The sequence below is a fragment of the Equus quagga genome, chromosome 14, assembly GCF_021613505.1.
Source record: "Equus quagga isolate Etosha38 chromosome 14, UCLA_HA_Equagga_1.0, whole genome shotgun sequence".
In the NCBI taxonomy this organism is placed as follows: Eukaryota; Metazoa; Chordata; class Mammalia; order Perissodactyla; family Equidae; genus Equus; species Equus quagga.
The window spans coordinates 24843528-24865223 of record NC_060280.1 but is presented as its reverse complement, the minus strand read 5'-3'; the positions used below and the strand labels follow the sequence as shown (position 1 = coordinate 24865223).

The window sequence follows — 21696 nt, the reverse complement described above, 5'->3', positions numbered from 1 at the left end:
TAAAGCAGAAAAAAAAAAAAAGATTGCAACAGTTGTTAGCCCAGGTGCCAATCTTTAAAACAAACAAACAAAAAAAGATGCCAAACAAGTAAGCAGAGAACATTTGAAAAATAAAGAGGGAGTTTTTGGAACTCTTGAATTATTTGACACACAAAGATCACAGCCCATCTTGAATTGTTTGACACACAAAGATCACAGCCCACAGTGGTGTGGATTGTACACCTAAGTCACAGTTGAAAGTCCCAGCAGGCAAAGCCTTAGATGAAAGACTACAACTGGCTAATAAAGTGGCAGAATAAGCTCCAATTCAGCCAAACTCTTGATTAGATGAAGTTGATAATTCCTGCTGGGGCCTATCACAGAGCAAGAGGCGAACTATGACTGCAGGAAAATATAACTTCACCTGACTTTCATAATTTTTTATGTATAATGTCTGTCACTCAATCAGAAATTACTAGCCACTGCAAGAAGCAGGAACATGAGTTCCAAAATGAGGAGAAAAATAATGAACAGAAACAGACCCACTCACAGTTGCTGTGTTTACTGTAATTAACAGGATTTTGAAGTAATGGTGTTTAACATATTCAAGAAAATAAGGGAAAGATGAGAAATAAATAAACACATAAAAATGAAGAGATGAGAAATTTCACCAAAGAAATATAATATAGTACAAATTAAAATTAAAGAGTTACAGAGATAGAATGAATCAGATGGATATTGGAAAACTACAATAACTAAACCTAATAATTCATGAAAACAGAATTATAGATTAGAAGACAGGATTAGGGAACCAGAAGAAAGTTACTAAAAATAACCAAACAGAGACTTTCAGGTAGGGTGTGTTTCTTGAGAAAGAGAAATATTTCTTGATGATAGAAAGGTTAACCAGCCAGGAAGATACATTCACTCTAAATCTTTATGTATTCAACAAATGGAGGTATCTAACAACCCATAACTAAAAAATACACAAATCAAAAAGTCATCAGCTCTAACAGGAGAAATAGAGAATCTACATTCAAAGTGGGACATTTTAACACACTTCTATCAAAAGCTAAAACATAAGCAACAAAAAGTAAGATTACAAATGGAAAAATGAAATTCAATGAACAAACGACTATACATACACAAATATACAGATACCGATATGAATAAAACTTTTCACTCAACAAGTATAGGTCAATAAAAAGTGACCATAGACTGGGTCATGAAAAGACCTTAAATTTGCATTTTTCAATAGTACTGTAGGCTGATATTTATAAACAATTTGAAAAGTAGTGGCACAATATTTCTACTCAAGTACAACAGCAGTGATGAGGATTACCATGGTGAAAATGATGATGACGATCACGATGATCACTATTAAATACTTACCAGTTACCAAGCCCCATGTGAAGGGCGTTACATAAATATATCCATTATATAATGTACACCACGAGAACCACTGTCTCTAGTTCCCAAGGAGATGTATGTTATTTTTCCATATTTACAGATTAGGCAGCTGAAGTGTGAAAATAAATTATTTCTCAAAGCATATATTAGGAAGTGGAGAAATAAATTTTGAACCAAGCTCATTTTGATTCCAGAACTCATGCATGTAAACAATTTCCTCAATGATTTTTTTCCCTACCAAATTGGAATCTGCTGTTTTTATCAACTATTTTTGACAAATATTTGACAACCTGCCCTCAATTATGTCCGGATTACAAAATGAAGTTTCTCTACAAAATATTATCATTAGTATGCAAGTATCTTAATGCAGGAAAAAATGAACTTTGCTTTATATGAAAAAAATAAAACATGGGGAAACCAATACATTGAGGCTTCTAGCCTACAGAATTTCTGTCCAGGCTTCCTAGACTTCCATCCTTCTTAGGTCAAAGGGTTATTGTTTGTTGAATCAGGAAAATGATTGAACAAAGCCTTGGAATAATATTGTCTAAACAGGTCTAAAACTTGCTTTCACATTCATAAGAAAACACGAAATACTAGAGCTTTTCTCAAATTGCTCCCTATACAAAAGAAGAAATTAAATGAACAGCTGAGAATTTAAAAAATGAGCATAGTATTGTATGCTCTGGCCTAGATTTTTGGAGGAAACATATTTTGTCATGGAAATTGCCAATTTGATATACCAGGAATTTCTTACTAGGGATAGGCTTCAAGAATAAGGGGAGATTTATAGATATTTATTTCACACAAAGTCCAGAATATATTTGAAGGAATGACATATTCAAGGGATAGATTTTGATGAACAAAGTAAACATAAAAGAAGATTTTAGAATAGTTAGAAAGTGAATGTAGAGGAACTTGCATATTACATAAAGGAGGTTTATCTTGGTACTCTGACTAAAAAAGAATCAATGTGACTATTATGCTCCACTATGATCTGAAGAAAGATCTCTACATTTGTCAATTCCACCCAGACCTGGCCTCAGGTGATGAGGAGAGTCACGTATTCTGACTCTTCTAACAGCAAAGTGCTTAGTCTTTCAGCATCTTATCTGCTCTTCAATTTCCCTCAGTTTCTTCGACCTGAATTCTAACTTAAGCTGTGGAATTTTTTAACACAATCAGTTATATGTTTGTTAATTTATTCATCAAGTATGATGATACACCAAACCATTGGCTGGATTTTCAGATCACATATGCGCAATAGATGAGCTGTTAAATCCATAGGGGGAACTATTTTCATCAAAGGTCAAGCCTGGTCTTTGGGAAAGAACACTTTTACTAGCTTGTCTCAGATATGCTTGGTCTTCATTCCATAGACAAAGGGGTTGAGGAAAGGTGGAACCAGAAGGTAAAGGTTGGACAAGGTGATATGTATGTATGCTGGGATATAAGATCCTGATCTGTGAGTAAAGAAGGAGAAAAAAGCCAGGAGATAGAATTGGAAGAAGACACATATGTGGGGAACACATGTATTAAATGCCTTAAGATGTGCCTCTTTCTGGGGCAGGTGGAAGACAGTGATAAATATTTGTATATAGCAGAGGGTGGTTAAAATGAAGTCAAGGCCACCAACAATAAAAGCTCCAAGGAGACCATAGAATTTATTGATGTAAACATCTTCGGTAGCCAGCTTCACAAGGGCCATGTGTTCACAGTAAGTGTGGGATATTAACCTTGTTCGGTAAAGTTTCAGACGACACTTAATGAGCGATAGACATGGGATTACCAGAACGGCAGGCCGCAATGCCACCCCAACTCCAATATGAATGACTAGTTGTCGAGTGAATATGGTAGCATGCCTCAGTGGATAACAGATTGCTACATAGCGGTCCAGAGCCATGGCCAGCAGGACTCCTGATTCAATACCCTGAAACGTGTGGATGAGCCACATCTGAAAGAGGCAAGCATCAAAATAGATCTCTGGCAAGTGCAACCAGAAAATTCCAAGCATCTTGGGGACAATGCTGGTGCTAAGGGCGATGTCTGTGGCTCCCAACATGGCCAGGAAGATATACATAGGCTCATGGAGACTGGGTTCAGATTTGATGATGATCAAAAGTAGAGAATTTCCTATCAAAGCAATGACGTACATAGCACAGAATGGAATCCCAATCCAACACTGTACGGTTTCCAGGCCGGGGATCCCAATAAAGGTCAGCACGGAGGGCATAAACACGGTGCCATTTGTAATAGACATGGCAGTTCAGGGTCCTTTTTAGCAAGAGGGCAAAGTTTGCCAGACTGTGATTCTCTAGGCTCTTATATACCTTATTCTCATTCAGTCACACAATTATGAAATGACATAAATAGGAGAATAAAATTCATCAGCTTACTTATCATATTTTACATAAATGAGAAAATGCCAATATGGAGATCCATGGAAAAGTTCACCAGTATTTACTTTAGAAAAATCAACCACCCGCATTCACAGATGTTCAAAGTGTGAAAACTGAGGAATTGGACAGCGTGCCCATGAAGAGGTCAGCATCATCAGGCTGCTTAGCCATGTTCTCCTTCCTCACATACTCCGTCTTCTCTTGCTTCTTTTAATCTGTTCATGGAAATCAGATAACAAAACAAAGCAAAAACACTGGAATGATACTTTAGACACAGAAACACCAACATCCACTGTACCCACTTTTCTCCCCTCCCCACTTTCTCTCTCCTCTTTACCCACCATTCACTTTAGACTAGCAGGGCTGGGTATTTCTAGAGAACGCACCAATACTTCTTTGTTAAAATATCAGTTGAAGTCCCCTTTCTATGGTTTTGACTCCACTACTAAAATGACCTCTGTTCACTTTGAACTTCCTTGTCGCCAAGGAATTTTCAAATATGAGGTTGCTTCAGGACCCAGACTTCATGCAGATACACAAGTACAGCTGCATAATTTTGTATATTATCATTCTGATTCAGGAAAAATGTCTTATATACAAATTCCTCAGTTAGATAAGCACCCATTCCTCAGGAAGTCTCTTTTCCACTCAGTTGATAATAAGGACAGTTTGAAAATACAGTAAATGAAACTAAGAGGATAAAGATGACCCAATGTAGAAGAAGAGAGACCTTGGGTGTTTCACCAGGAGAGCACTGAGGAAGATGCTCAAGTGGTTAGAGGTAAGATTAAGTGAATGAGTTTGGATGCCTAGGTCTCCATATGGAGGCAGTGTTGGCAGGGACATGATCCTTATATAAAAATTGGGGCTACTTACTGCTGAAGGGAAGCAAAAAGTTCTAATTTTTTATCTTTCACAAAAGCTGACACAAGAAAAATATGAAGGAGGGGACCTCTTCAACAATTATCCAAGAGATTCCATGGAGAATAATGGACAAACACACAGATACATTCAGGTGGAGGTGCCTTGGGAGGCTGCAGAGACAGAAAGAGAAGGCTCCAAAACAAAATTTTCATTACAACACAAAGACTGTTGCTGGGAACACTTCACACTTTCCAGTAATCGAATAGCAGCAGCAAACTATAGTCCAGTTTTAGGGCTGACAAGAGTGTGCATCAATGAATAGTTGTTTTTTAAAGTGACAGCAGAGAGTTTGCCTAGATGATTGTCTAAATCAAGCTTATAAGTTTTTTGTGCTATTGTCGTAAGCATTCCAAAACATTTCTCCATTAATCAAGTCACCACCTCCAAATATTATTCTGAGTTCTTCCTTGGTCCCGAACAACTCCCGTTTCTACTAAAAGTTTTTAAATTTGAAATGGTTGGATATTATTCTACAAATCACCCTCCAAAACACGATTCTTTAATATAGCTTCCTGGCAGCTGACTATATGTGTGCTGATGCCTTTCCACTCCTAAATGCCCAAAGGCTGCTCAACTCTCACTTTTAGAAAGACCTCCTTATATTGAGGCAACACATTCCCTATAACTCTTGTCCCTCCTTTTGAATTACTTATCTTCAGATGGAATAGCACAAAGATTCAAGTCTCTCGTGATCCCCTCTCCTTCAAGTAAAACATCTGCAGGTCCCCCAACTTCTCCAACAGCATGCTGCTGACTGCCGTCAACCTCTCAGTCTTCCAAAGCAGATCCCCAATTTATCATGACTCTTCTTGAATTGTAGTCCTAGATCTTCAAAGTCAGACACTCTCAAAAATATATTTATATTCTTTGCTTTATAATATGGAATTTTGTTCCTGGAGTCTACATTCATTGACTGTACTTGTGTTTCTAATTCAAGGTATATGATTTCATGTCCACTTGACCTAGTACACATTTCTAACTACCAACTTACTCAGTATCCAGAAACAGCAGTGGGAAGTGACTGGCACAGGAAAAGGTTGCTCTTTGCTGGTACCTGCTGTGAAAGATTTGTGTCCTCTAACATAATTTTCCCTGCTGATTAAACTTAATCAGCTTCTTCCAAATCCTGAGAGATATTTTTTACTCCCTATGGTGATGAAAGAGGTCTAAGGCCAGAGGAGCAGCAATCATTTCTTAGGACTAGCCTCTTAATACCCAGGGAACCTGGTATATCTAATCCAGCCAGAAGATGGCAGTGGTGAAGCATCTTCTCTTAGCAGTGCAATTGTGTCTCTCACAGTATCGGCAGATTAGGATTCCTCTTGTTCTCACATGGGTGACAGAGAAATGCAACTGTAAGTGGGGAGTGCCTACCATAGGATTCCATTTCTAACCTGAGCAAACTGGACAGCTTTATCTCATGCCTTTTCAGGAGAGGAAATTGGGAACAAAACAAATAATAACCTCTTCTTATTTTATTTATTTACTTTTGGCCATCCTATGGAAATTCAAAGGATTTTCAGGTGAAGTTCAGTGGTCTTAGGGAAGAGTGTGTTTGGAAGTGGTAAGGCTTATTGTATAGTGAGCTCTTTAAGTAGGAAGGCTTGATAAGAAACAGGGAAGATAATCAGCAACATACGAGTGTTCTATTTCCTATCTACAAAGACAGGGGATGAAGAAAGATGGTTCTTCCTAGAGAAGGAGATCATAGGATTTTTCAACAATCTCTTGATCACAGGAATGTATTTAAGCTTAAATATCTCTACTATATAGCTTAATTTCAAATACATATCCATTTTTGCTTTTACCTTTTTATTCTATCAAAACTAATTAATGCAGGAAAGAGAGGAAAATATACCCGTAATCTTACCCAAAGTCAGGTATCGTTAATATTTTGGCACACTACTCTTTCATAGTTTTCATTTTTTTTTAATAGTTACATTAGATATCTTGCTTTTGCTTAATATTATGTTACCACTTTTAACAGTTTATGAAAAAAATGCCCAAAATATCGTTATCAATGACATAATTTTTGTCAAGAGGCAATATCTAATTAACGTAACATATGAATGTTGGACATACTGTTATTTTAATTTTAGTTAAAAAAAATTCTACAGAGGTGATGTTCCATTCATTTCTACTACTCTCAGCATTTGATCCTGTAATCATTTTTCTCTGGATCTTAATTTCAGGAGAGTTCACACTTGGCCCTGAATATTTAAGATGCATTTCGGGCTAGGACTTGTGCTACATACCTGGTGAACATTTTCTCACTTGTTCCTCACAACAGGTCTTGGAGGTAGATATTTTGAGCCCCATTTTAGAGAAGAGGAAATGACACGCACAGGAGGATGCAGGTAGTTGAGGGAAAGGCAGTGCTGAAACTCGGATCTGTCTGATTCCTAGATCAGGACATTTTTGTCCATTTTAACCAAGGCAGTCCCTTCAAGCTCTCATTTCAAGCCTCTTGAGGTAAATCCTTCACTTAGAAAAGCTCATTGCATCATAGATAAGGCACATATCCATCTGATGTGTCTCAACCCTCTAGCTACTACAGGTTACCTCTAGCTACTACCTCTTACCCTGGATTCTGCGTCTAATTAGCTGGAGCCCTCAGTTGAAGGGGAACTCAAACCTGTGAGTGGAGCAGACTCTCAGTGAGTGTGTCTGGAACATGACTTTTGGGCCAGGGTTTTTTATGCCTTAAAAAGTTTATATGTACCTGGTCTGCAGCATGGAACAAATTTGACCTGGAAAGGAGAGCAAAAGCCACCCAAAATGCCAAATAGATCTGTGTGCTGACTGAAAGCCTACCTGAAACCAGGTGGACTAGGTTGTTGTACTCCACATGAAGGCTATTTCAGCAGACAGGTTGGGGTTTGTTCAACAGAGAGGAGAGTAGGGAGGACGTTGACTCTGAAAAACCATCTCTAGGGAGAGGGAAGGTAGATTTAGATATAACTACGAACATAAGACTCTCAGGTCCTGAGAGGATCAAATAAATACCAAGAACTGTTCACCCTTTGAATCATATACTAGATGGTGTAGACATTCCACTGGTTATCTGAGAGAAAACAGAGGCAAGAGGTAAAATATATGATACATAAGGCTGTGAAGTCATGACAGCAGCATGTGGTGGTGAAGAGCCAGCTTTTGTAATGAAACAACTCTTACCCTTCCTAGCCAGGACTCAAACTTGGGCTTTGTGCTCCTGGGTACTTACTTTAACTCTTCTGAGCCTCATTTCCATCATCCATAAAATAAGAATAAGGCAACGGAGCTCTTAACTGACTTCTAGAATGATCTACATAGCTACATATATATATGTCAACTAAATATTAGGTGGACGACAAAAAGAAAGTAAATCAATGAAACTAACTATGTAAGCAAAATAAGTTACAGAATCATGTGAACATTTCAATAATTTTGGAGAAAGTACAGGAAAATATTTAATATCCAAGTAAAATAAAAATCATCAGAAAACTAGGAATAATAGAGAAATTATTTAAACTGATGAAATGTATCCATAAGAAAACCATGGTTAACATCATACTTAATAATGTAAAACTAACATTTCTCCATTAGATTGGGAGTAATACAAGGATGCCCACTGTCAGTACTCCTGTTCACCCCTGTACAGAAGTCCAAATCATAGCAATATGGAAAGAAAAATAAATAAAAGACATAAAGATGAGAAGAGAAGTAAAACTATCCTGTTTGTATCTATAGTAGCAACAAAACATAAAATAATTAGGAGTAATTTTTCTAAAATGAAAATTACAAACTTTGACGAGAAAACTAAAGAAGACTCAATTGAGAGATACACTATGTCCATGATTAAAAGACTCAACGTTGTTACCATGACAGTTCTCCCTTAATTGCTCTATAACCTAAATGCAGTCTCAATCAAAATGGTAGCAGGCTTTTTGGAGACACTGAACAGCTGCTTTTGAAATTTATGTGGAAATTCAAAAGACCCAACAAAAATACTTTTTAAATAAATAGACAAAGTGGGAGGCCTGACCTAACCCAATTTGGAGATTTACCATAGAGCTACAGTCATTACGGTAATTAGGCATTGTTGTTGGTAGTGCTCTGGAGTTGATTCTCAGCATCGTGTACAGCAGAGCAGAACTCTGCTCAATCTTTTTTGTACCATCCTCTCACCTTCGTGGTGCTATATCAGACAATGCTCCACTGCTATTCAGAAGTGGATGGCCAGATCTTTCCTCTACCATGCTGGTATGTGAAATGCCAGTACCATAAATTTCAGCATTACAGAGACTTGCAGCCTCTGTAGTATGATAACTGACAAATGGTTGGTGTGGCTCCCTGACCAGGAAATGAACCCAAGCACAGTGATGAGAGCACTGAATCATAACCACAGGCCCATCGGAGCTGGGTAATTAAGTACTGATCCTCCTATATGTAGACATAGAATTTTCAGCAAATGTGCCAAGGCAATACAATAGGTATAGTAATATTTCTTCAACAAATAATGATGCATCAATTGTATGTTTACATAAAAAATGAAAATGACTATCAAACTTACATTACACAAAAAATATACCCAAAATGTTTCATTGACCTAAATTGAAAACACAGTACTGTAAAACTTCTAGGTGAAAAACGTAGGAGAAAATCTTTGTGACCTTGGGGGTAGATGTAAAAAAATCCCATAAATTGAAAAGAAGAACTGATAAAATTGCACTTCGTAAAAAAGTAACTTTTGTTCTTTGAAAGATACCATCAAGAAAACAAAAAGGCAAGCCATAGACTGGGAGAAAATATTCACAACATATATATCAACAAAAGGACTCGAATCTAGAATATATATACAAGAAAATTTAATAGTAAGAAGATAAACAACCTAATGAAGAAGTGGGCAAAAGATTTGAACAGATGTTTCACAAACCAAGATATAAAGATATCAATAATCACAAGAAAAACTGCTCAACAGACTTGGTCATGGGGTAAATGCAAATTAAAACCACAGGAATATACTGCTTCACAAACATTGAAACAGTTAGAAACTAAAAAAAAAAAAATCATCAAATACTGGCAAATTTTGAAATTCTCATAAAATGTTGGTGGGGATGTAGAATGTTTTTGGAAAACATTTTGGCAGTTTCTAATACAAGCATACACCTATCTACAACATAGCCATGTTATGCCTATGTATTTGCCCAAGAAAAATGAAAGCATGGGTCCACACAAAGATTCATAAATTTATGTTTGTAGCAGCTTTACTTGTCAGTCAGAAATGGGAAAGAACCCAATCCTGAACAAATGAATGGGTAAACAAATTCTAGTAAATCCATACAATGGAATACTATTTAGCAACAAGCAGAAAAGAACTATTGATGAATGAATCTCAAAATCATTATGGTAAGCGAAAAAAATAAAAGCAAAAATATAATTACATCTTGTATCACTGCATTTATATAAAATTCTAGAAAGTACAAACTGATCTTTAGTGATAGCAATTAGATACATGCTTGCTTGGAGACTGGGGTAGTAGGAGGGACATATTACAAGGCACATGAGGAAACTTTGAAGAGTAATGGATTGACTGTGGTAATGGTTTTATGGATATATGCATATATAAAGACTCATCAAATAATACATTTTAAATCTGTACAGTTAATTGGTTGCCATTTTCTAGAATAAAGTTAAAAAATTATGCAGTATACCCTAATGCACCTGTCACTAAAAAGCACTTCTAAGTAGATTTTACATCTAAATATGAGAGAAAAATAAAGTGATTCTATCCATAAATACATAACAGTCAAAGAGTTCTTCAATCAGCATGGAAAACACTAGCCATTATCTAAATGTTTGGTAATTGAGCTTCTATTGAAATAAGGACACATTTAAAACTACATAGCAAGAAGATAAGCAATCCAATGAAGAAATGGGCAAAAGATTTGAACAGATGTTTCACAAACCAAGATATAAAGGTACCAGTAATGAAAAGAAAAATTACTGAACACTATTAGTCATGGGGGAGATGCAAATTAAAACCACAAAAACATAACACTACACAACCCTCAAAACAGCGAACATTTTTTAAAAAGTCCAATATTGACATGTTCTGAAATTCTCATAAAATGTTGGTGAGGATGTAAAGTGTTACAATTTTTGGAAAACAGTTTTGCAGTTTCTACTAGGAAAAGGTACTTATCCTATGACCCAGCCGTTTTATATCCAGGTATTCGCCCAAGAAAAATGAAAGAGCAGGTACAACCAAAGGTTTGTAAATGTGTGTTCATAGCAGCTTTAATTGTCACAGCCACGAATTGGAAAGAACCCAAATCTGTGAACAAATGAATGGTAAATAAATTGTACTATATCTACACAATGGAATACTATTTAGCAACAAACAAGAGAGAACAATTGATGAAGGAATCTCAAAATAATTATTGTAAGCGAAAGAAGGCAGAAAAAAGTATTACGTTTTGTATCATTACATTTACATAAATTCTAGAAAATGCAGACTGATCTTTGGTGACAACAGGTAGATACAGGGTGGCCTGGAGACTGCAGTAGATGGAGGGATGTACTACAAATTAACATGGGGAAACTTTGCAGAGTGATGAATTGATGGTGGTAATGGTTTTATGGATATACGCATATGTCAAGATTCGTCAGATAGTACATTTAAAATATGTAGAATTAATTGTGTGCCTTCCTTTATACTAAAGTTTAAAAATTATGCAATATGCTCTAATTTACTAAAAAGTAATTCTCAATGAATTCTGCATCCAAATATGAAAGAAATACAACGTCTGAGGTGACTATATTCATAAACATAGAACAGACAAAGATTTCTTCAATAGGCATGGAAAGTACTAGCTCTTATTTACATGTTTGGTAATTTGTATTACATTGAAATAAGGACATCTGTTCTTCAAAAGTACAACAAGAGTATCCTACAAAGAAGCAGAAAATGTTTTCAATGTGTATAACATAGATAAGGATTACTTCTAAAATATATAAAACTCTCACAAATATTAACTAAAAAGTAATATAGGCAATCCAGTATAAAATGGAAAAAGGTCTCTAATTTGTGAAAAACAATATCCAAATGTGCCATGAGTGTATAAAAATTTGATTCAATCTAATTAGTTATCAGGAAAATGTCAACTAAATCACAAAGAGCTACTATTATATACGCACTACACAGCTAAACTTATTAAGGGCTGTATCAGGTATTAGGAAAGATGTTAAGCAATGCAAATTCTTATATTCTGCTAGTGAGTTTAATTGATCCAAGCATTTCAGAAATGTGTTACGTTTTCTTCTAAAGCTGGAAGATATCAGTACCCTATAAATTAGCAATTAGAATTTTCGGTTCAGAAACCGTCATTCTAAGTGCACCAAGATACATATACAGGGATACCTACGAATATATTCTTCATAATTGAGCCTTTTCAATGTCCGTAAACATAGGATGAGTAAAGAAATCATAGCATATGAATACCATGGTGCATTATGTAGGAAGAAAATGAGCATAATGAGGTACAAACAATATCCTGGATGAAAATCATGAAAACAAGACAGAAAAATATGTACTTTGTTATTCTATTTACATAAAATTTAAAAAGAAGTACAACCAAAGTATAAGGTTTAAGAATGCATGCTTAGGTTGTAAACATATATAGAAAAACAAGGAAGTAATTCTATTATCAGATGTTAGTACAAAGATTCCCTTTGGAGAGAATGAGAGATTGCGCTGACAAAGGGGCACATAGAAGGTGTGCAGGTAATGAATAGTGATTCATTTCTTCAGCTAGTTGGCAGTTTCATGGCTGCTTCCTTTATAATAATTGTTTTCACTTTTCTGTATGCGAGTTAGTTTTCCAAAAACAAAGAGAATATGACTGCACTTGTGGCTCTATTACTTATTTGTTTCCAAGCACGTACATCAAAGATTAAATTCTAACTACCTATTTTATGCAAGGTGACGATATTACCTTGTTTGTATTTGAACTGAACTGTCTACTCTTACAAACTGACCTATGTTTAAAAGTAGTTGTCAATTATTATACTTTGTTATTGTTCTCTTTAATTAATTATAGGCTTAGGTAGCTTGACTGCCAACCCACAGTCATATTATACCCTACATTCTTCATTTAAAAATTATTTTGACATTTCATAATATATATTTGTAAGGTCTTTATGGTTTACCTTCTCTCTTACTCTATAGGAGAAATGAAACCATGTATTTCGAAGCATAGAGGATGTGTTTCTTTTTTTCTTGATACACATAGGGAATTTTTTTGCTTTTTGACTTGGGCTTTCCAAATATAGGTGTTTTTCTCATTTCATTTATGTACTTTTGTTTATTTTTTTACTTTATACTTTAAAATATGGTTTTTCAACTCACTCATGATTAATCTATTCTCATATTCTGTTTGTTTTGGTTTTCTCATTCAGGAATATCACACACATCATCTCCATTCTTTATCCTTTATGTACAATAATCTCTCATACAGAATTCATATATTAGCCATTTTTCTTATCAGTCATTCATTATGGATGTCACAAATTTCTGAACATTTAATGCTGTAATAGAGAATCAAAATGAATTAAGTTTTTATCTTATTAAACTTATTTTTAATATGTCTGATAGCCACTAACATGTTGTATTATTCCTTTTTTCACTGATTTTCATTTCTTAGCTCAAATATTTCATATCTACATTAATTTTATTAAAAACCAAGAACACAATGAACCAAATTTATGTCTGTTTATTCAACAAGATTTTCTTTCCCAAATTATCCTCTACCTCTGCCTCTTGAAGGATATGGTCCCTTCCTTTCTTTGTAGTGAGATGTTTTCTTGGGTTATTTGTTCTTTGAATATGAATCTACCCAAAATTAGAGATCCAGATGTCTCTCCTTGTAAACTTGGTTCTTCTTAAAAATCATCTTATTGGTTCTTAGTCTTGAAGGTTGCTTGAAGAAATTAAACCCCATCTCTATTGATGTAGCATCCTGAAAGAGGTCCAAGGTGTGGACAGAGCAATAGCAAAGAGTGAGGAAAGAGTCCAAGTATCTGTTTTAGGAGTTACTTTCTCAAGAGCCAATTTTGTGTTTGGGCCATACTTTATTTCAGGATTATGTAATGATTCATTCAAGCCATCATTGTTGTTTAAACTCTCTAGTGTGCAGATTTTCTGTATGGTGGTGTTGCATGTTACCTTAAAACCTCCAGATGGGTTGCTTTTGATACCATTGATGAACAGCAAGAAAATGATTAAATTTTTGTTGTTCAATGTTATTTTTACCGAGGTTCTAGGAAGTCTCAGACATTCTCCTATGTACTATTGATGCAAGTGTATATGAGACACAGGTCCAGTACTCAAGATACTTACTGTAGGCAATTACTAAATGCAGTGGAATTGTTTTTCTATGTGTTCCATTCTGGAACTTTAACCTGCAAATTCAGGTAAAACTCGAATTGGATAAAATCATTAAAATGAGTGTGTCTGGAAGGATCTTTCCTATTAAAACGTCTATGACATTTTTGTTTCCAAAAAGTATATTTGTGAATACATCCAATTTTTTTCTGTCAATATTCTTTTGTGCATTCTTTCCTTTGCCAATCCATCACTGTTTATGGTATATGAGATGCATCATATATTTTCTGCTTTTCTGATATTGGTATTACTGATATTATATTATTTTTATATTCAACAGTTTTTCAGAGAAAGTAGACAAAAATAGGTAAACGGTTATAATTTGTTGAAACATAGATTCACAAGCAGATATTAGAAAATGAGACATAGCCAGAATTAGAGCTATGGGTTGGGTTATCAGTTTGAGACTATTGAGTTGTGATGTGGTCCATGGAATTTACCTAGAATCATGTTGTTTTCTGCAATTTTGTTTCTATGTAGATCTAAGTGTTGCCTGAGAGGGGCCTCCAGGTTTAAGCAGACAGGTCAAAAACAGAAGAATAATGGAAATAGTTTGAAATCTCAGCATAAGAGGGTTCCGTTCTTATATGAGTAGCAAACCAAGGCTCTTAACAATTTCATGATTTCTCATATACCTCCTTCAATTATGAGCATATGATATTTAATGATATTTTTTCCAGATGTAGATATTTGTAGAAGATATAACTTTGCCAATTTCAATTTGCTACTTTGAACAAACCTAAACTCTTTATAGAAAGAACCACTAATCATCAAGGTGTTTTTTTGGAGAAAAACATTTTCAGGACGTGGTCGCGGATTTGTTTGGTCTTCACTCCATAGACAATAGGGTTGAGAAAAGGTGGGGCTAAGAGGTAAATGTTTGATAGTAGGATATGAACATATGGTGGTATGTGTGAACCAAACCTATGTGTGAAGAAAGAGAAGAAGGCGAGGAGGTAGAATTGTAGGAAGACACAGATGTGGGCAATGCATGTATTAAATGCTTTGAATCGTGCCTCCTTCTGGGGCAGTCGAAAGACAGTGATAAAGATTTGGACATAGGACAAGGTGACAAAGATTATGTCAAATCCTAAGATGGTGAAGGCAACAAATAGACCATATATCTTGTTGATCCGAATATCTTCAATAGCTAGCTTCACAATGGCCATGTGCTCACAATAAGAGTGGGAGATGGTTGTAGTCCGATAGAGTTTCAGACGACATTTGATCAGTAAGATGGATGGTGCTACAAGAACAGCAGCCCTGAGTGTCACTCCAACTCCAATCCTAGTCAAGAGTCGTTGGGAAAAGATGGTGGCATGTCTCAAGGGGTCACAGATGGCCACATAGCGATCTAGGGCCATCACCAGGAGGACCCCTGATTCAACTGCCTGGAATGAGTGAATAAACCACATTTGTAGAAGGCAAACTTCAAAAGAAATCTCTGGCAAATTAAACCAGAAAATGCCTAACATTTTGGGAAGAATACAGGTGCTAAGCACAATATCTGTGGCCCCCAACATGGCCAAAAAAATGTACATGGGTTTGTGGAGGCTTTTTTCATATTTGATTATAACTAAAATTAGGGAGTTCCCGATCACAGCACTGAGGTACATGACAGAGAATGGAATCCCAATCCAACACTGCACTGACTCCAGGCCAGGAATCCCAATGAGTGTTAGCACAGAAGGCATGAAGATGGAGCCATTGAATATGAGCATGGTGGTGTGGTCAGCAGAACCAAGGAGTGACAATCTTGTTTCTTTACCTTGTCAACACTACGTGAATAAAAAATAAGAAGAAATTAATTTATTTAATTTATTTTAGCAAGTTATACTTTAGTTAGATTAGCAGTATACCATTTTAACTTTTCTAGCCTAACTACTCCTATCTAATTTTCTCTCTCTTTTCCCAAAGTCATTGAGAGGTCAACCATCAGGTTCAATGTTTCTACATGTCTCAATCATTTTCCATGAGTAAAAATAAATGAATTGGGTTGCCCCTCTAGCCCTCTCCCTCCCTTCTCCCCCTCTGGTAACCACCAATCCAATCTCTGTTGCTACGTGTTTGTTTGTCATCATTTTTATCTTCTACTTATGAGTGAGATCGTATGATATTTATCTTTCTCCCCCTGACTTATTTCACTTAGCATAATACTCTCAAGGCCCATTCTATTCATAATGCCACAGAAGTCTCTATGAAATATTATGTTTTCTTTGCTTATAGCCTTTGCGTCTTCTATCCACTCAAAATACAATTTCTCTGAGGTGACATTTTTCTTCTATGCATGTTTTTCATAGGACTGGATCCATCCTGTTCATGTCCCAGTCCTCCACTGGTTACTTCAAAACATAATGCTGTATGCTTCCAGGGCATTCTGTAAGTGGCTTTGCCTTATCATTTTCCAAAGTCCTTGGGAGTTTTCCTCACTGATTCCCTGCAACTTGTACTTAACTTTTCTTCAAAAAAATATTTCCGCCACAGTATATGCAAAATGTTAAGCTACAAATTTTAATTTTTTTCTTTAATTATTTGCAAAGCTCATTTTCAGATACTATTTAGACAAAGTATAAAACAGACAGAGGTAGAGGAGGACCTGAAACAACAGACTGGGAACGAGAAAAATTTCAGAATCATGTGCTGTCCATATTCTTTCAAGTTTTTTTTTCCCTTTGATAAATTTTGGTTGGGTCTGTGTTTGGCATGTGAAACGATACCTATAACCTCCCCCAGGTCAACTGTAGAAGCATGTATTTCTTCTTTTCTTAAACCTTAGTCAACTCTGAGCAAGGCCTTCCTTTCTGAGACTTTTTGTTCAGGAACTCCTCCTTCTAGTAAATACACAGTGTGCCAATGTAGATCTTCCTCATGTCAGACTGTACGCAAATTAGAAGATTATTTCCAAATGATTTTATTCAATACGCATTAATTTAGTTGCATAATATTCCAGAAAGCAACAGGGGAACGAACACAAATTTATTTTTCCTCCATGAAGCATGGACATAGTGCTGAGTGCTTAGAATTCAAAAAGTAACCTCCACTACTTATTAACTATGTATTATGTTATTCAACTTAAGATTTTTAAACATTTAGATTATTTTATTTCCCTTAGTTTATGATATTGGTGTCATTACACTATTTTATTAAGTAAAACTAAAGCTTATTTTTGTTATAAATAAATCTACTTGAATACAAATTCCATGGCATATTGGCCCTGAAAGAGCAACAAAAACAACTGTGTTCTTGAGATTTTCTAATTATATTCAGTAAGTTGGTGAGATATATATCAGTGTGTAACTAAATCAGACTGGGTTGTACAAAAGTATTCTAAAGACTTTAATCATTCTGTGCCTTTTAGATTCTGAAGGAAATAACCTCTATATTACCTTCCTAATTCACCAAATAGCTATAACGTATACAATATAATATATGTTTATTAGTTGCTGCATGTCTGATATAAGAAATTTGCAACATCATAACATTCCTACAATTCATATAGCTGCCAAAAATCTCTGTGATTTGACTCAAAATATATGATACTGCCTTTATTAGGAATACTAATGTAGGAAATAACACAGGGCCACGTGAATAATATTTGATCTAGAGTATTCTTGGAGAATAACAAGGAAGCTGAAGCTCTACAGAAATATATAATGTGACTAAGTGGGAAAGGGAGCAAAAAGATAAGAAGCAAGTAAACAAACTAGCGGGCAAATACAATCAAAAAGACTGTCTTCAGATGCCAGCCCAGTGGCATAGCTTAGGTTTACGTGTTCTGCTTCTGCTGCCTGGAGTTTGCTGGTTCAGATCCCAGGCGCGGGCCTATGCACCGCATACCAAGTCATGCTGTGGCAGGGGTACCATGTATAAAATAGAGGAAGATGGCACAGGTGTTAGCTTAAGGCCAATATTCCTCAGCAAAATTAGGAGGATTGGTGGTGGATGTTATCTCAAGGCTAATCTTCCTCGAGAAAACAAAAACTGTCTTCAGTCTCAAAGACCATACATCATGTGAAGAAAATAGTTACCTTCCTTCTTGACAGTCTTATATTTCCAACTTCATGAGACCTGATTGATATTATTCTAGGGCAGGACAATTGCCATTTTAAGTCAGATAAATTTTTACTGTGGGAGTTAGTCTCTATATTGTAGGAGATTTGGCAGTATTCCTGAATCCTACACATTAGAAGCCAGTAGCATTTTGCCTTTTAAACATTCAATCTGCTAGAAGCTTGATGGATAGCATGAAGGACAGGAAAACTAGGCATAAAGAGATCAAGTTAGAAAGATATTTGGGGTAGTTCAGAGGAGATATCATGGAGTGAAGTGGCAGTATCAGAGGAGTACCAAGGAAGCACTTTCTGTGAGACTCACTGACTTGATGTAGGAAATTGAGAGAGATGACGCTAAAGATGTTCTTGGGTTGAGAGTTGCAGCGCCAGATAACAGAAGACAAGGTGGAAGCAATTTTGTGCATACAGATAGGTAGATGTTTAGAAGAGGGAAGAAAGATTTCTCAAAGCCTGGAAATTCATACCCCAGGGAAACAATTATGAATCTTATGTATATCATCATCCCTGAACCATTAATATTACGTAAAACTCTAATTCTGACTCAGGATGATTCTCAGAAACAAAAGATTTAAGGGATTTAAGGTCTAAATCCAGCTTCCTTACAATTTCAGGAAGCTTTTTTCTCTATAAAGTCTCTGACATTCGCTGTTTGATCTTTGCCTCAAGACCTCCAGTAATAGAGAACTCTGTTTTCTGAGACGTCTTGCCACATTGCAGCACAGCGCCAAATGTCAGATAGGTCTTCTTTCTATTAAACCTCAAATTGTCTCTGTCTTTATTTTTCAGCAAGGTTCTAAATCTTCATTCCAAGTTCCAACGATAAACATCAACCATAGATCATGGTGGTTAAAGCACAGGTTGTTAAGTCAACTGAGAGAGTTTAAATACTAGATGCTACTGTTTAGCTTTCAGGCAGTTATGAAACTTCTGTGTGTCTCAATTTCTTTATTGTTAAAATAAAGTTAATGGATAGAAACACAATACTGGGTGACAGAGAGGACTAAATGACATAATCCATCTGAATATTTAGAAAGAAATTTAAAATGAATTGAAATGTTAATAAATGCCAGTTACGAATCCACAGACATATATTCTCTCCTTCTCATGAATATCTTCAGATGTTTTATGAGTCTTTCACCTGAATTAGCCTTTCCTCTAAATGACTTGAAGGGCATCATTTCCCATGAATCTTTCCCAGTCTAAATATAGATAACTTCCTGATCTTTTAGCAAATAAGCTTTCTATTCATGTATTAGCCTCGTCTCTAGAGATCCTCTATTTGTCACCTTCACTTTGAAACTTTTCAGCCATTGTGTCATTAACTGATTCAGAAATATTCTGAAAAGCATGAGACAAAAACTTGCCAGCGCTGAACAATAAACTATTGTAAGATCTGTTGCTTTTTTGCCATCCTGGCCTCATATTGGTTCACGTGGGATATTTATTCTCTTCGAAACCAGTCCTCCATTTCTCCACACCCGGTGCAGGATTTCAAGCTCAAAGACTTACCAGGGATCATCTGTGGTAAGACACATAGAAGCCATAGAGTGGATCTTTTGGATGTTTCAGTTAGTGAAGGATGATGTTTTGTACTATAGGACACACCTAGGGAACTATTTTTCACCAATCCCTGGTGAGCGTTTAGGTTCACCTGGGACAAGGGCAAGACAGGAGTCACCATATGGTTCAGAACTTTAAAAGAGTCATTGTCTAATAGAGGTTCTGCACCTAAAAAAAAGTCACAAACTCTAGTTTCTCTTTGGGGCTGTAAACCAAAATGACCCTTCTTTTAAATATTCCTAAGAGAGAACAGTGCCCCAAGACAACACAAATTAGCCAATGACACTTATTTATAAAAATAATGTGCCAATTAAGGGAAATAAAAATATCTTGGGATATTCACACAAATCAGTGTACACACGCTGACAGAAAAATAAAAGGAATATTTTCGTAATCTTATGCCAGTAGGGGAAGCTCTGATTTCTTACTTAAGTCCATAAAGGGGCTTACTGTGGAAAGGTCACCTCAGAGCCTCAATCACCTTCACTTTCTGAACTTCTTTCCCACAAGCTTTGGTGACACTATTCTTTCCTTTATCCAAACCTGCTCTCACCAAATTGTCCCAATCATGTTCTGAATTCTGATGAAATGAATAGATGCATTTCAAAATCTGTAGTACCAGCCACAATATCTATATGAATATCTCAGCTGGGAACTACTATTCAGAGTTGGTATTCACCTAGTTTAACGAAGGTTTTTGCCTTACCAAAGTGATGCAAAGCTTTAATGTCATGAAGAGAGGAAAAGATTCCCACTGTCTGCCTAGTACAAGAGAAAGGCTATCCAGACTGGATTACATGCATCAGCCTGAGAGGCATGGTGACCTTACTTGAAGTCACAGTTTTGTCGCATGTCATGGGGTCAGGCCCTATTTAGTAGACCCATCTTTTTGCATTGAAAGACTCTCTGACCCCACCTTGTCACTAAACTGTCATAGGTTTATGTTCATCTGAGAAAAAACAATGGCATAAGATTGAAGGCAGTTATGTACTGGAGCCAGCTCATGCTGGCTTAGGAGAGCTGGCTGTGTATTTCTCTTCCCAGCTCTACACTCAGTGACTACATGTGGTAGAATGAAATCAGCCATGGCTGCATTTCCTATACCAGGAAAACAAACAAACAATGCTTAACAGAGTATCATTCACCCACCAAAGTAACAACAGATAGACCCAAATAAAATGAAATATTTTCAGGAAAAACAGGTGAATGCTTTTCAGATACAATATGAAGCAGGCAGAAGTGAGGTCAGCAGGTTCTGAAATCTGTACGCTATTCTTTATATGAATATAACTAATAATATAGGCTTATTGAATGACTCCCAAGATATTTCTGGAAACATGCAAAGATGTTTGAACCTCAAAGAATTGTAATTCTACAGAATGGTACAGATCAAAATATTTTTAGAGACTCAGTTTAAACAGAGCTGTGGGAGAATCAAATGTTTAAAACATATATAACTCATTTGGTGACAGATATATTTCCTTAATAATCCTAATATTAAATAGAAATAATTGGTTGCATAAGCTTTTTAGTGGAAATGTATTTCTCTTGGAAATGTAATAGGAGATGTATATGTAATATAGAGAGCAAGTTTTCAGAAGAGGCTCCTATTTCCTCATGTTCTCCAGACAAAACCTGATTAAAAAGAATTAATTTTTAAATATAACAGAATTAGAAATGGAAGTTAAATACTTTTTCTATGGATGATTGATAAAATCCTCAAGGGAGAAGAAATATGTTTAAATGAAATACGGAAAATATGAAATAGAAGAGCCTGGCCATGCCTACATTATTTGTGGAATTGTCTGAATTAAGATGGGAGCCCTTACCATGCATAGAGGAGAGGGATCATGGAAAAGCTTATGTAGCCAGAGTCCTGACTGCCAGGTGTAAGAGTAAACTCAGGTACATCCATGCAACAGAATAT

The 21696-nt window shown here is 35.9% G+C and overlaps 2 protein-coding genes across 2 annotated transcripts; both read right to left on the bottom strand.

Moving 5' to 3' along the window:
- Positions 1-2740: 2740 nt before the first annotated feature.
- On the bottom strand, positions 2741-3649 carry LOC124225726 (olfactory receptor 52A5-like). Its single transcript, XM_046638359.1, has one exon. The coding sequence runs from the start codon at positions 3647-3649 to the stop codon at positions 2741-2743; it is 909 nt and encodes a 302-aa protein (XP_046494315.1).
- Positions 3650-14906: 11257 nt separating this feature from the next.
- On the bottom strand, positions 14907-15857 carry LOC124225454 (olfactory receptor 52A5). The gene has a single exon (XM_046638133.1). It carries the CDS (start codon positions 15855-15857, stop codon positions 14907-14909), a length of 951 nt encoding a protein of 316 aa, XP_046494089.1.
- Positions 15858-21696: the final 5839 nt, after the last annotated feature.

What these genes read in the sequence shown, in the direction of transcription:
- LOC124225726 (XM_046638359.1), bottom strand. Translation starts at nt 3,649, where the DNA reads ATGTCTATTACAAATGGCACCGTGTTTATGCCCTCCGTGCTGACCTTT.
- LOC124225454 (XM_046638133.1), bottom strand. Translation starts at nt 15,857, where the DNA reads ATGCTCATATTCAATGGCTCCATCTTCATGCCTTCTGTGCTAACACTC.